The sequence below is a fragment of the Artemia franciscana genome, chromosome 20 (assembly GCF_032884065.1).
Source record: "Artemia franciscana chromosome 20, ASM3288406v1, whole genome shotgun sequence".
NCBI classification, from domain to species: domain Eukaryota; kingdom Metazoa; phylum Arthropoda; class Branchiopoda; order Anostraca; family Artemiidae; genus Artemia; species Artemia franciscana.
In genome coordinates this window covers 17,719,678-17,735,378 of record NC_088882.1, presented here as the reverse complement: position 1 = coordinate 17,735,378, position 15,701 = coordinate 17,719,678, and the positions used below count along the sequence as shown (strand labels likewise).

Here is a 15,701-nt window from a genome sequence, read left to right as displayed (position 1 = left end):
AACTTAACAGACGGAAAAACAGCAACTATTGACACCCTAATAGTGCAGTTAAATCAGTTGGGAATCCTTTCTCCCGTGCCACCCGTGAAATTACGCTCGTCTCACTTTAGCTCTGAAATGAATAAATCCATACGAGCCCCGAGTGATCAGATTTATAACTCATTAAGTGACGTAAAAAGTGCATGCAGTGTGAGAATGATCCTTGATGACGAGATTCAGGAAAGTATTAAATTAGCTGACACAAGTCTAACTGGCGAGAATAAGTTTCATGACATTCAACCAACTGAAAATGAACTGCTAATTGTCTTCGAGAATATAGTTCAACAAAAAGTTACGTGCAGGTCCTTAGCCAATAAAGGACATAATATTATATGCAGGTTTTTCGAGAGTGGTTTTTGTAGGAAAAAAAAATGGTTTTCAGTATTTACATGTTTAAGGCATTTTATCTCAGGATGTTGTTTTGATCATCTTAATTTATGTGCAGATTTATCATGTGTTGGTTCCCCCTGAGTCGGTTCCCTGGTCAGTCCAGGCCTATTCCGGCGGCCTCATTTCAGTCAAGTAATCAACACAAATTAGGTGATCGCTTTTTATTGAGTGCACCAAAAATGAAATCGCGATGGAAACCTGTGTTGGCAAAAGAAGCACCAGTTTACCCCATTCATTAAGTACCCCCGCCATCTCTTTTTCCCAGATTTTCCCAAAAGTATTCATCCTCACTTCCAATAGATTTACCCCCGTTCTTTCAAACCCTCAATATGATATAGTGTGCAGGGATTTCGACAGTGATTACAAAATTGCACTGTCGAATTGTATGGTGCCTTTCCCCTATAGAAGAATGATATTTTATGCTTATAATCCTTATTGGCACTATACTAATTCCGCTATTTGTGTGCTAGCCATGTCTTTATTTTTCATCTTCAGTAGATGCTAAACATGGCACTCATATGGTGGTAAGGTGGCCAATCTTGTTGATTATTTAGTTGTAAACCAAAGACTGGCAGGATTAATACAAAATACTAGGGTATATAAGAGTGCTGCTTTCATGTTAAAAACATAGATCACAATCTAGAAGTGTCTGGGGTTAATTCTAAAGCTGGAATTCAGGAAGCACAACTATCTTCCTGGAAGCTGTAATGTTATTAGACTTCAGGATGAAAATTAAAGAGAAGCTTTCCAGAAAAAGTTGAATATTAAGCAAAAGGTTTTAAAGCTAAAAAATTTGACAATATAAACGATAGATAGAATGATTGTAGGAAAATAGTTTCTGGCGTAGCAAATAGTGTCATCAAGAGGAAGTTCTGAATACAGCTAGTAATATTAGGGAAAATACTTTAAGTATAGCAGAGAAGAGGAGGGACTTGTACAAGAGGTGTTTGAAGGTTATATCATGTGGAAATAAGACAAATTTAAACAAACGAAAAAATAACATAGAAATATGAATTAAGGATGTGCATAATGGAGGACATGGATAAAATTGCTGAAGATCTAGGAGATGTGGCCAGACGTCACAATAGTGAAATATTGTGTGTATTGGTGTGTTAAAAAATTGAGAGAGAATAGTCCATTCGAACTTGTCTGAGTTAAAGATAAGAAGATTGTCTTGTTTTTGACAAGGAAAGAGTTAAAGAGACACTTTCAAAGTGAAGGAAGATTTATTTTGTGAAGAAGATTTAAAGACAGTACTAAAAAGAATGATAAATAATAAGGCCCTAGGTGCAGAGACTGTGAATAGGTTATAAACGGTAGATGTGAAATTGTTTAAAATTATTAAAATTATTTTTGAAAAAGAGAAAGCACTTAGCGATTTTAGGAAAACTTTAGCTAAATCGCTCCATAAGAATCATGATAAGAGTGAGCATTGTAATTACAGAGGCATTAGCTTGGTTTCTGTAGGAAGTAAATTACTTAGTATGATGATGCTTTTTATACTTAAGAGATCCTGTAGATAAAGCCTTAGGAGAAGATTAGTGTTATTTTAGGAATGGGAGAGGATGCGTTTATCAAATTTTTACTACTGGATTAATAACTGAGAAGAGCCTGAGATATCAGACCCCTTTAGTCCTCAGTTTTATAGATTATGGGATAGTGTTTGAGTCAGCTGGTAGATTAGCTTTAGTATAGGTCCTATCCTTGTATGATATACCAGAAAAAAATACATTCAAGGGATTAGTGTTATGTACAAGAATAACAGTGGTGCATTTAAGATAGGAAAGGAGGTCAGTAGTTGGCTTTTTATTGAATCAGGAGTTAAGCAGGATTGGATTCTATCCTCATTTCTACAGATCGTTTTGATAGACTTAGTCCTAGGGAACATGGCAAAGGCAATGAGAGAGCATGAAATAAAAGGGTAAAAGTAAAATTTTCCTAGACTTAGATCATGCTTGATTTGAGCACCCTGGATAAAACTTTTGCAAAATCAATGATTTCTTGGAGTTGTTGAGAGTTTAAGGTCCAATAATAAGATTAGAAATTAATGTTAAGAAATCTAAGGTGCTGAGACTGAGAGTAAATGAAGGTAAAGTTGTGATGTTGGGTGACAAGAAGATCAATCAAGTGGATAGCTTCTATTACTAGGGTAGTATCATTAGTAAAGATGCTGGATGTAATGTCAAGTTAAGCCCCAGGGCGGTGAGGGTGAGGGGTGAGGTGATGTTGGAAAACGAGAAGTTTGATCAGGTGGACAGTTTCACTGACCTAGGTGGTATTTTTGGTAAAGACTTTGGGTGCAGTGACGATGTTAAAAGTAGAATAACCAAGTCCCAGGGTGTTTTTTCATAGTTGAAGAAACTGAAAGAATAGTCAGATATGTCTGCAAACCAAGAATAAAACCTTTAGAAGCTGTAGTGGCGACAGTGGTCAAGTATGGTTCTGAAATGTGGGGTGTTCCAAAAGACAGATGAGGATTCGCTACAATTTAGCCAGAGAAATTGTCTATGGATTCTTTTGGGTATCAGTATGGTTAACAGTATCTCAAACAGAAAACTCTATGAAAAATATGGTTCTATGGCTATAATGAGAGAAAGATTGAGATGGCTAGAATACGTTTTTAATGAAGGGTGAAAGGTCGGCAAAGATTGTCCACATGGCCAACCATCTAGGGCCAAACAAAAAGATGGTTGTCTCCAAAAGAGGTAGGAAGAGGGCGTAAAGAAGGATTTAAGATAATTTTGAACTTCTTGGGAGGGTGTAAAGAGGGTGACTTTGAATATATATTATATATATATATATATATATATATATATATATATATATATATATATATATATATATATATGTGTGTGTGTGTGTGTATATGCTTTGACATCCTAACTGAATTTTTAAAATAGTGAGCAATAATTGTATATATATGTATTTATTTATTTTTTTCTCGAAAATGGCTCCATATTTTTTCGAAAAAATTGGCATCCTGGCATAATCTGGCCTAAAAAACGATCTAGATGGGTCAGAAGTTTGAGAATATTCGTTAAGAGCTTCAATTTTGGTTTTTGCATATGATGTCGTGCAGTAAAATTACAATGGCGTCATGACACTTGTCACACTTATGTGGAAAAATTGGAGATAGTCTTGTATTGAGAAGTTTCTATTAAATACTTAACAAAAGACGTATCCTCAATGAGTGGGAAGGGGGGACGTTAAATTTGTTTAGGAGCTTAAGGAGGGCAATAGACACATTATCTCTATGGATGATGTCTTTAAGGTGGATATCCCTCTTTAAATTTGAAGAAATTGCTACGCCAAGTAGTTTAAATGAGGACACAGAAATTTTATGAGGGATAAGATTAACAAAACAGTGTGAGAATTTGAGGAAACAAATTGGCAGTATCATGGACTTAGAGGGGTTTACTGTCACTTTAAGTCCAAGGCCTCATCTCCAATTTAATTGAGGATACTCGTAGATCTGCTTACTAAATTTCTGAAGCAAGTTTCAACAACCGTATCCTCATACGGTCATCAATCATCAACAAATTTGAATCATATCAAATTTGTTGATGATACATTTGATCATCAACAAATTTGATAAATGGGATAAATGACTTATCCCTCTAAAGTTTTTTTTTTTAATACATGCTTTCTGTGCTGAAATGAACTATATGTCCTGGCTTTGTCCATGTCTTACATCCATTTTTTTCTTGTTTGTATTCAACAAGCAGTTTCAGAGAGCTTGAGCTACAGTTTTTTTTTTACAAAAAGCGAAATTAAGGAGTGGAATTGTGCAATAATCAGGAAAATGTAATGGATTTCCGATAGGATTCGAATTCTTAGGAAAAGTACAGTTATCTCGATTCTGATTCATTATCCCGTTACCAATTTTCAAACTATTTTTTGTGTTAGTTTAGAAATCTATATTTCCCTTTGGTTGCTCATTAAAGTTAGGTCATTTCTTTAACAATTCAAATTCAACAATTAGAATTAGTCTCACAGTCACATTGCATATAAAATGAGTCTTTAGGATAGATTTCGAAGAAGATGCTTAAAATTACCGTTTAATATATATTGAACATGTTCTGACACCCACCATATCTTACAACCTGACCTAATTTACAAAGCTACGAATGCGTGCTTTCTCAATAATAACCTTCCCCTCCCTCCCTTAGGGAGACAGTCATTCTGGTTAGTTTGATATTGCACAGAACAAACTATTTGTCAACAATAATAGCACTATTGTGAATATTGCACACTCAATTTTGAAAAATGAAATATTCTTCCCTTATAAGTAGAATCGAAGTGCTCTTTTGGCACCACTGTATTCTAATCATGATCTCCTATTTTATCAGGGGCGCCGGTTGGGGGTGACAGATTAAAAAAAAATTGTGTTGCATTTGCATTTTCAAAATTCAGAAAAATTTTCTCACCCTCACCCCAAGAATGAAATTTTCGGTATCATCATTTAAAAAAGTTGAAGTAATCATTTTCCTCCTCCACCACCTCCCTCATGCGTTTTGGTGAATGGGTCCTGCTATATCCATTTCTTTCTCCAAAATTAACCTTGATTAAGCAGAATGAGAGTTTATGTTTTTCTTTTCATTTTTTCATTTATAAAACAGTGTTTGCTCTGACTCTATGTTCTTTGTCTCCAACAATGTATAGTTTATTTTTAAAAGATTTTAAAATTATTTTCTTTTATTTATAGGTTAAGGCCCTCTGTAAGCTGTGGTTTCCTTTAGATTATCCTAATACCTGGTACAACGATGTTTTGTCTAATCCTCAATTTTTCTCATTGGCTGCTTGCCATTCAAATAATATCATTGGATTAATTGTAGCAGAAATCAAGGAAGCTAGTAGAGTGAATGAAGAGGTAATATCTTAGTTAAGTGAATAATGTTCATCTCAAAACTGTCCAGGGGATACAAGACTATAACAGAAACGCCAAACTCGTTAAGCAGCGTTCAAATGCAGGTTCAGCAAGACTTATATATCTAATTAATTTTGTCCGGCCCATCACTTGCTTAGGCAGGGAAGTCCAGCCAGACAAATGTGTGAAACCCACTTTTAAGAACAGATGATAAATATAATGTAAAAACAAGTTTCCTAATTAGTAGAATTTGAAATCCTAGACACTGAGCTCAGTAATCTAGAACTATATTCTGCGTTGTACTTTTTGCAGCCAAGAGCCGAATTTTTCATGTAACCCCCCCCCCCCCCTACTGCCTATGAATTGATACCTAGAAAGACACTTGTCTGTGCACATGAGTCAAACCAGACCTGTATACGAATGCTGCTTAACAATGGTAGTTACAACAGTTATAATAAAGAAGAAAACATAATTAGTGGATATTGTTCCTGTATCACCAGTGTTGAAATTTAGCGGAACAAAGAAACAATAGGTAGAGAATGGGTCATTAAAAAAGATTCTAATTAAATTGTCCGTGTTTTTGGTAGAGGATTTGAAAGTATGTACCAAAGAAAGCACTAAGAGGTACTGAAAGTTTGTTGTTAACACCATTACCTAGAATATCCTTTAAAACCAATAAAAAAAAAAGCTTAGTAAGAAGGGAATAAAAGAAGATGAAATTTAAGACTTGGACAATGCACTTAAAATAAAATAAAAAGTTAGAGACTGAATAACAAAACTATAAAGAAAAAAATTAAATGAAACGTAACAATTCATATGTATTCGTAGTTCTGTGCAACCATTTTCAATGTCTTAATGTAAATCACAGCATTTTACCTTCAGGGTATGTGTTCACTCTGAAACAAGTGATTTTCCGACAAGTCTGCAGCTAAAACTTACACTGAAAAGACAAGACACTCATATCACAAGGTTCATTAGTGACAGACTTGGGATATTGTGAAATTGGTCAAACTTTTTATTGGAGAACGATCTAAGTATGCCTAAAAAATGAGAAAATTGTCCCTTTTCAACAATTTTTAACGCCTTTTCTCCATATGTTCTACCTAAAAATCTATGTTCGACGAATTTGAAAAATGTAGTTCATTAGATGGATAAAACTCAATCTCAGGTATGGAATGATAGTGAAACTCTCGTCACCCGTTGATATATTAAAACCGTAGGAGGGAACTAAAATAAGAAACCAAAATTACGTAGGGAATATGAACCTTAATATTTACAGTCTGAAGGGTGCAGTATTAAAATGAATACTTTCCTACTTTTTCAAGGCCTAACACCCTGGTAAATGTTAAACCCACAATTGCTTGTCAAAGTTAAAGTGTAGGTTACATTATAAGACACAATTGTAGAATAACTGTAAATTTCTGATTTGCTTTCTAAGGAAAATGTACCTGGATTAGCTTTTGGTCTATTGTTCTCATCTTTATCAAGATAAAGAAAATTATTCTAACACTTTCTAAATGACTGAAATTTAATAACTAAGAATAGGCAATTCCGCTAAAGCCCCTTGGCATAGGGAACCTAATTTTCCAACGTTTCTTGTTTTGTTCCAGAGTTTCTTTTGTGCGCGTTGAGGAAAAAATTGTACTCCAAATACCTCAGTGTAATTTCAACAAAGACTGGTTATCAGCCAATACAGCAGACAGTTGATTTGTCCTCACTATTAAGGCCATGTTCTTTGAACATAGTCGTCTTTACTCGAGTGGCAAGGAAAGTTAAGGAGCGACCAAAAGAAGCCTAATAGTGTTCAGGGTTAGAAGTGCAAATCTTATGGCTGTGAAAAGTTTGAGCCCCTGCTCAATACTGAGCGCGTGAAGTGTCACTGCTGAATCAAAGTAATGATTGAAGATCTCGATAAAACCAGTACCTTGATATCGGATGATAATGATATTATAGTGGGATCCAGTGACGGTATTGCAATTCCCACGTCTGTCTGTACTTCTTTCCCATCCATTGCCTCTTGGGGGGAATTCTCTTTTCTTGAAGGTTGCCCCTGCGGAGGTCCAATAGCTCTCTTTGAATTGGGGGTGTACACTAAAAGTAAGAAATTGAAGACTGACGCATTTCATTCCAGGTGAAACCTCTGAAAAGATAACATATGAAATCGCTTTGTTTGTAGCCTTTCTACTCTGGGCTCTTATAATCAGTTCTTGGAGCTCTTGCGGCACCTTCTCGAACAAGTAACTGAGGATATTGGCAAATATGAACGTGGCGGACTTTTTAAATGTGGGTTGTCTATTTGCCTTCCTCAGAATATTCGATCAGGTCCTAAATTGACTTGAAAGGCTAGGCTGTTTTGTTGACTTTGTAGCTATCAATCCATTTTTTGGAGTTGATGTCACATTTAGTAGCCTGCCTAAACGTGAAACGAATGGGTGCAAACCAAAAATGCTGTGATTCACAACGGAGTGAGAAAACCTGTGGTGTCCCTCAGCAGACCAAACAGGCAGGAATAATGTTTCTTACTAGCATCAACTACTTGCTTGTAGAACAAAACAATTAATACAAATTTTACGACGATTTTTCGCTCTTACTTGACTAAATTATGTGCCCACAAAGCCGTTTCCCGAAATCATTTTCGATCTACCAGGTTTACTGTGTTCTGATTTTAAATTGACTAACAACTCGGTCAAGTAAAAAATACTTGGACTCAACCTGCTAAAGAGAGACTTCACCTCTACCCCTAAGGTTCCTCTCCCTGCTGTGAATGAGGTGAAAATACTAGCTGTCCTTTGCTAACATGATTGCACACTCACTACCCATTTTATCAGTTTGACCTATAAAGCTAACGCATACTGCAAACTTTCAAAAATGCTTCGCTTCGGGTGCAACATCCATAGTCTTCTTTGGGGATACCAATGCTATGAGCACCCATCCTGCATGGGTGCGCTCGAACAAATCGTTAGTAGAACTCTTTTGGGCCCTTTTTTTACGTCATTACATAATAGTGTATAATGACATGTTTTGTTTCAAACAGTTCGTGGTAGCGAACTGTAGTAAGGAGCGACCCGGCTCAATAGTAAACGAAACTCTAAAAAATGGAATTTCGATGCTATAAATCAAATTTAGTCTTTGTCATCAAAAGTTACGAGCCTGAGAAAATTTGCCTTATTTTGGAAAATAGGCGGTAACTTCCCCTAAAAGTCATAGGATCTTAACGAAAATCGCACCATCGCATTTAGCGTATCAGAGAACCCTATAGAAAAAATTGCAAGGTCCAATTTACAAAAATGAGGAATTTCGTATTTTTTGCCAGAAGACAAATCACGGGTGCGTGTTTATTTGTTTTTTTTTTGTTTTTTTTTTCCCAGGGGTCATCGTATCGACCAAGTGGTCCTAGAGTATTGCAAGAGGGCTCATTCTAACGGAAATAAAATGTTCTAGTGCCCTTTTTAAGTGACCAAAAAAATGGAGGGCACCTAGGCCCCCTCCCACGCTCATTTTTTTCCCAAAGTCAACGGATCAAAATTTTGAGATAGCCATTTTGTTCCGCGTAGTCGAAAACTATAATAACTATGTCTTTGGGGATGACTTACCCCCCACAGTCTCTGGGGGAGGGACTGCAAGTTACAAACTTTGACCAATGTTTACACACAGTAATAGTTACTGGGAAGTGTACCGACGTTATCAGGGGGATTTTTTGGTTTCGGTGTGGGGTTCAGGGGAGGGGGCTATATGGGAGGATCTTTCCTTGGAGGAATATTTCATAGGGGAAGAGAAATTCAATGAAAAGGGCGCAGGACTTTCTAGCATTACTATAAAAAAAAACAATGAAAATATAAACATGAAAAACTTTTTTCAATTGAAAGTAAGGAGAAGCATTAAAACTTAAAACGAACAGAGATTATTACGCATATGAGGGGTTCTAAAAATACTTTAGCATAAAGACCGAGGTATTTAGAAGGAGATAAATACTTCGCTCTTTATGCTAAATTTTTTTAAAGTAATTTCAACTATTTATTCTACGGCCTTTCTGATTCAGGGGTCATTCTTAAAGAATTGGGACAAAACAAGATTTAGTGTGAAGAGCAAGGTATTAACGAGGGGACCAACCCTCTCATATATATAACCAAAAATATAAGAATATAAAAGTTTGTTACGTAAGTTAATTCTTAAGTTACGTATTTTTTTACTAATAAAAACGTTCGTTAAAAATTAAGAGATCTAGTTGCCTTTTTAAGTAACCGAAAAATTGGAGGGCAACTAGGCCTCCTTCCCACCCCTTATTTCTCAAAATCGTCTGATCAAAACTAAGAGAAAGCCATTTAGCCAAAAAAAGAATTAATATGCAAATTTCATTTTAATAATTTATGTACGGAGAGCCAAAATCAGACATGCATTAATTCAAAAACTTTCAGAAATTAGATAAAAAAAAACAAGTTTTTTGAAATGAAAGTAAGGAGCGACATTAAAACTTAAAACGAACAGAAATTACTCCGTATATGAAAGGGGCTTTTCCTCCTCGACACCCCGCTCCTTACGCTAAAGTTTTTTATTGTTTTAAAAAGTAGAGTTGCGAGAAAGAATCAAACTTTAGCGCAAGGAGCGGGTTGTCGAGGAGGAAAAGCCCCTTTCATATACGGAGTAATTTCTGTTCGTTTTAAGTTTTAATGTCGCTCCTTACTTTCATTTCAAAAAACTTTTTTTTTCTATTTAATTACAACACAAATTTAGCCATTGAGCTACGATTCTTTGTGCAAATAAACCTCTCTCTCTCTCTCTCTCTCTCTCTCTCTCTCTCTCTCTCTCTCTCTCTCTCTCTCTCTCTCTCTCTCTCTCTCTTGCTCTGTCTCTCTTGCTCTGTCTCTCTGTCTCTCTGTCTTGTCTCTTTAATGCTGCTAGCTAGACACTCATAAAAATATGGCTGAAGCAACCTAGACCCCAATGATACTTCTGATTCTTGTTTTATAACATCGTGGCTAATTAATTCTACTGAAAATTTCAGGATAGTAGCTTGCTTGACTATGGGCTTATTTACAATGCTGATGTTGCTTACATTCTTGCTTTGGGAGTGATGGAAGAATATCGAAGATGTGGAATAGCTTCCCTTCTTCTTGACACTTTCTTACGTCACTTGACTGCACAAGAAATGAAAAAGGTGAAGGTCGTCTATTTGCATGTACTTGCAACTAATGACAAAGCTTTACGGTTCTATGAAAAAAGAAATTTCAGGTTTGTATCTTTCTGCTTTTGACTAATATACTTTTAATCACGAAAAAGGGATACCTTAGAGAAACAGAGAAATTAATTGTAAAAATGTTGTTAGTTTAAAACTTTGTGTTCTTTGTTCTGACTTAAAATTTCACACGGAAGAACCAATCAGGCAGAATTATGCTTTTTGTGGTTATTACTGGCATAAACTTTAACACAGGGACCATTTAGACTTTAAAAGCTATGGCTATTGGCTTCCCTTTCTAGCAAATACTTCATGGATAATTTGACTTACTTATGAAAATACATCACAGACCTAAACCAATGAAATCTTTGCGCGCATGCTTGCACAGAAGTGTGTAAATTATACAAACTCAAGACGAAACAATAATAAAGGTCAGCAATTAAAGTTAATGCAAAAAGGCTAGAAATACAGTTTACCAAACACTTATGGTAATAAACTTCAACCTAATCCAAAGATAGAGAAAGATTTTGAAGATAAAAGATCAATAAAAAGCAAGCGATAATTTAGAGTCTTAAGTGGGGTAAAAAAAAAATTAAAGAGGAGCTAAACTTAAAATTTAGTATTGAATGACTGTTAAAAACCCTCTGTTATATCTTTCTGTTTTCAAGTAAAATAGCGCGATTAATGGGACCTTCTGGCTTTTCTCTCTTGGGAGACGATTTCTGATTGTGTTGTGGTGGGCATAGAATAGCTCCTAGATAGGAAAATATATTATAGCCTTCTGACCAAGCATAATACGAAGGGATTCACATTATATAGGATAGTACTTCCACTCTCAATTTCTTTACCCGTTTTAAGGCGTTAAGGTCAGGGTAAATTATCTAATAATTGGCCGAAGGTGATAGTCTAATGCATTTGGTAAATGTTGGCTCAGGGATAGAAGCCTTTCCTTATAAGTCATCCCCTTTTGCAGCGGCAACTTGTGGGGCTTCACTTATATAGTCATAACTGTACTTTCCTCTTTAATGCTAAGCTTCGTGGACATGCAGCGTTTAGTTAACTTTTCAAAAACAGAAATCGCACTGGAACATCGACTCTATTGCGTTGAAACTTTAATTAACAAAATTTTAAACTTTAATTTTAAATTTACATTGGCGCACACTTAAAAACAAAAGTAATTTTTTAGGCTGAGTGGGAGTTGGGAGCGAAGCTTATTTTGCTGCCTGCTTTCAAATATAACAGTTCATTACATCCGATATCAACCTTCTGCCTATCAGACTCATAGACTTTTAACTGAGCTGCAGAAGCATTTAGTTTGAGTGTGATAAATGTCACTTGGAAATTTCAGTGTGCAAGCATTCATTGTAATACATCTTTTTGAGGTGTACTACGAGTCGAAGCAAGTCTCTTTACAATTCCTCTAAATCTATCTAAACTCTGTAATTTCTGAAATCAGTTAGCTAGCGCCATTATCATTAACACTGATCTTCACTTGTCAAATAGTACAAGCAATAGTATATTCGGATAATTCTTTAAAGAATTATTCGAATTTCCAAACAAACCATCTTTGTAGCGGAAATTAGTGATAGAAAATCAATGGTAAAATTGCAGATTTTTTTAGAATCAAAATTGGCATTAGAATCAATAGTATTTTCCTGATTCACGGTATGATTCCAAAGTCAGATTTATTGTTTAATTAAAATAAATTGTATTTTGTATTTGCATTGAATATGTAAATACAGTAATTTTTACTAATTGCCTTGAGTTTTCATATGTCTCAAAATATCAAAAGTGAACTGCTTCGTTTTTACTGTTGAGATCACCGCTGTCAAAATTTATATATTGCTGTGCATATTTGGACTTAGTAGTAGGAAAAACTTTGCACTTATTTTGGAAGATTATTATATTTGTACTCCTAATTAAAGCAGAATAATACTAAAATTAATCTGTTTAAGTCCTTTTTTATTCTTTGTAAATAAATATAAGAATTTATTTTAAGAGATATATGTATAACACCAGGTAGGTACGCCTAAGTTTATGCTGCAGGGGATGGGGGGGGGGTGTCAAACCCCTATAAAAAAGGTGAATATGAAGAAAACTGGAAGAACTTGGACATATTGTAAGGGTTTCAGGTTTGAAAGAGCTCCTTTCTTGCGTGTAATTCACTTTAAAAACATAAGGGAGATTCAAATTTATTAGTTTGCTCACTTAGTATCTTTACTTCAGAGTAATGAATGCTGGAAATGCTGGAAAATGGGTACCGAGGTCCATGCCACACCAAACCATTAGGTAAAAGATAAGAGGAATCTTTCACTTTGAAAGCAGGCTGAGACTTATAGGTGCCTTTGAAATTGACATCTAACAAGCATCTAGGAAAGAGGCTGTTAGAAAATATTTCAAGAAAGTGGAAATTTCATGAGAGGGAGTAGAGTGAAGGTCTGAATTGAATGGGATGGGGTAGGAAAAGGTCGGGTAGTTAGGTTGGCAATGGGTTCTTAGTGGGATTAATTGTAGTCTCTAGTGAGTCGGCGTTTATCAAACGGAAGTTCTACTAAGCCTTTAAATTTTGCATTCTGCAACATCTATTTGCAAATGCTTCTAAATTAAAAAGATCATTTGCCAAATATCGTACATTTTCAATGATATCATCTGGGTTGCACCGGTAGATATTTCCAAGTCAAGTATTTCCAAGCTGAGGTCAGAAAGTTACTTTTCTGGGGTATGGGGTCATATTTAATTTATTTAGCTCTATGATTCTTCGAGATTCGTCTCTTACTATTTCAACTACGAAAAAATTATAGACTTGTTCCTGTTTTCAATTATTTTTGAAAAAAATGAGAAGAACAAACCACAAAACTAGTAGTGAGCAAATTTAAACAAGGAGCAATGGAAAAGTTTAGGTTAAGAAAGACACAAATTAAAAGAAAGAAAAAATAATATTTTTTCTAATTATACCTAGCCTCTCAATGGTTGTGCTAAGGAAATTTAGTTTTATTTTTGAATTTATCATTTACCTAGGGTATAAAATTTTATTCAAATTGAAAACTTGATCTAATTAGTTGAATTTTAGAAAGATGTATAAAAGTTAATAATAAAAGAATACCACAAATCAGTTGTCAACTCAAGCTGTATCAAACAGTTCGTGGTAACGAACTGTATTAAGGAGCGATACGGCTCAATAGTAAACGAAACTCTAAAAAACGGAGCTTCGATGCTAAAAGATATATCAAAAGAACCAGATTTTCATGCTGATTTTAAATATATAAGTTTCATCAAATTTAGTCTTTGTCATCAAAAGTTACGAGCCTGAGAAAATTTGCCTTATTTTGGAAAATAGGGGGAAACACCCCCTAAAAATCATAGGATCTTAACGAAAATCACACCATCGCATTCAGCGTATCAGAGAACCTTATAGAAAAAATTTCAAGGTCCAATCTACAAAAATGTGGGATTTCGCATTTTTTGCCAGAAGACAAATCACGGGTGCGTGTTTATTTTTATTTATTTATTTATTTTTATTTTTTCCCAGGGGTCATCGTATCGACCAAGTGGTCCTAGAATGTTGCAAGAGGGCTCATTCTAACGGAAATGAAAAGTTCTAGTGCCCTTTTTAAGTGACCAAAAAATTGGAGGGCACCTAGGCCTCCTCCCACGCTCATTTTTTCTCCAAATTCAACAGATCAAAATTTTGAGATAGCCATTTTGTTCTGCATATTCAAAAACCATAATAACTATGTCTTTGGGAATGACTTACTCCCCCACAGTCCCTGGGGGAGGGGCTGCAAGTTACAAACTTCGACCAGTGTTTACATATAATAATGGTTATTGGGAAGTGTACAGTCGTTTTCAGGGGATTTTTTTTTGGTTTTGGGGGTGGGGTTGAGGGGAGGGGGCTATGTGGGAGGATCTTTCCTTGGAGAAATATATCATGGGGGAACAAAAATTCAACGAAAAGGGTGCAGGATTTTCTAAAATTACTAAAAAAAACAATGAAAAAATAAACATGGAAAAGTTTTTTTAATTGAAAGTAAAGAGTAGCATTGAAACTTGAAACGAACAGAGATTATTACGCATATGAGGGGTTCTAAAAATACTTTAGTATAAAGAGCGAGGTATTTAGGAGGAGATAAATACCTCGCTCTTTATGCTATAGTATTTTTAGTAATTTCAACTATTTATTCTACGGCCTTTCTGATTCAGGGGTCATTCTTAAAGAATTGGGACAAAACTTACGATTTAGTGTAGCCTAAAGAACGAGGTATTAACGAGGGTACAACCCCCCCCCCATATACATAATAAGAATTAAAGAATATAAAAGTTTGTTACGTAAGTTAATTCTTAAGTTACGTATATTTTTACTAATAAAAAAATTCGTGAAAAATAAAAATTTATAGTTGCCTTTTTATGTAACTGAAAAATTGCATGGCAATTAGGCCTCCTTCCCCATCTCTTATTTCTCAAAATCGTCTGATCAAAACTAAGAGAAAGCCATTTAGCCAAAAAAGGAATTAATATGCAAATTTCATTTTATTAATTTATGTGTAGAGAGCCAAAATCAAACATGTATTAATTCAAAAACGTTCAGAAATTACATAAAAAAAACTAGTTTTTTTTAACTGAAAGTAAGGAGCGACATTAAAACTTAAAACGAACAGAAATTACTCCGTATATGAAATGGGTTGTCCCCTCCGCAATCCCTCGCTCTTTACGCTAAAGTTTGACTCTTTGCCACAATTCTGCTTTTTAAAACAATTAAAAGCTTTAGTGTAAAGAGCGAGGGATTGCGGAGGGGACAACCCATTTCATATACGGAATAATTTCTGTTCGTTTTAAGTTTTAATGTCGCTCCTTACTTTCAGTTAAAAAACTAGTTTTTTTATGTAATTATACATGAAATCGGTATAGTTCATTATAAATACTAGAGTGACGAAAGCCATAAAAAAGTCAAGGCATCTGCGAGGATTTAGCAAAGAACCCATACAGGTAAAGCTGAAAAGTACGTACAGAAGTCTAAAAAGTTGGCAGCAATGAAATCCGATATTTATGGAACTGAACATCATAGAGTAACTTCATAGAGGTACTTTTACATCTCTTATGATTATAACCTATGATTATGATGCTGTAAACGACGTAGCACTTTTTGTCAAAAAATTTACATTAAATATTGGATTTTATCAATTACAAAGGTACGTAGACGTAGCAGTTTCCTTCAAAAAGAGCCCTTAAAGAGCT

The 15,701-nt window shown here is 35.0% G+C and overlaps 1 protein-coding gene across 2 annotated transcripts in view; it reads left to right on the top strand.

Annotated features, from left to right (window-relative positions):
- The window catches only part of LOC136039828 (N-alpha-acetyltransferase 60-like), a 44,868-nt gene that overhangs the window by 9,502 nt on the left and 19,665 nt on the right, over positions 1–15,701 (top strand). The window contains exons 2-3 of one of the 2 annotated variants that reach the window (XR_010620566.1): positions 5,135–5,299; positions 10,299–10,451. Coding sequence is in view for 1 of the 2 variants with exons in the window: in XM_065723734.1 (XP_065579806.1) it covers positions 5,135–5,299; positions 10,299–10,525 (392 nt within the window). In the remaining variant the exon portion in view is untranslated. Of the gene's footprint in view, positions 1–5,134; positions 5,300–10,298; positions 10,526–15,701 lie in introns of both variants that reach the window. The other variant, XM_065723734.1, reaches the window with a different exon arrangement.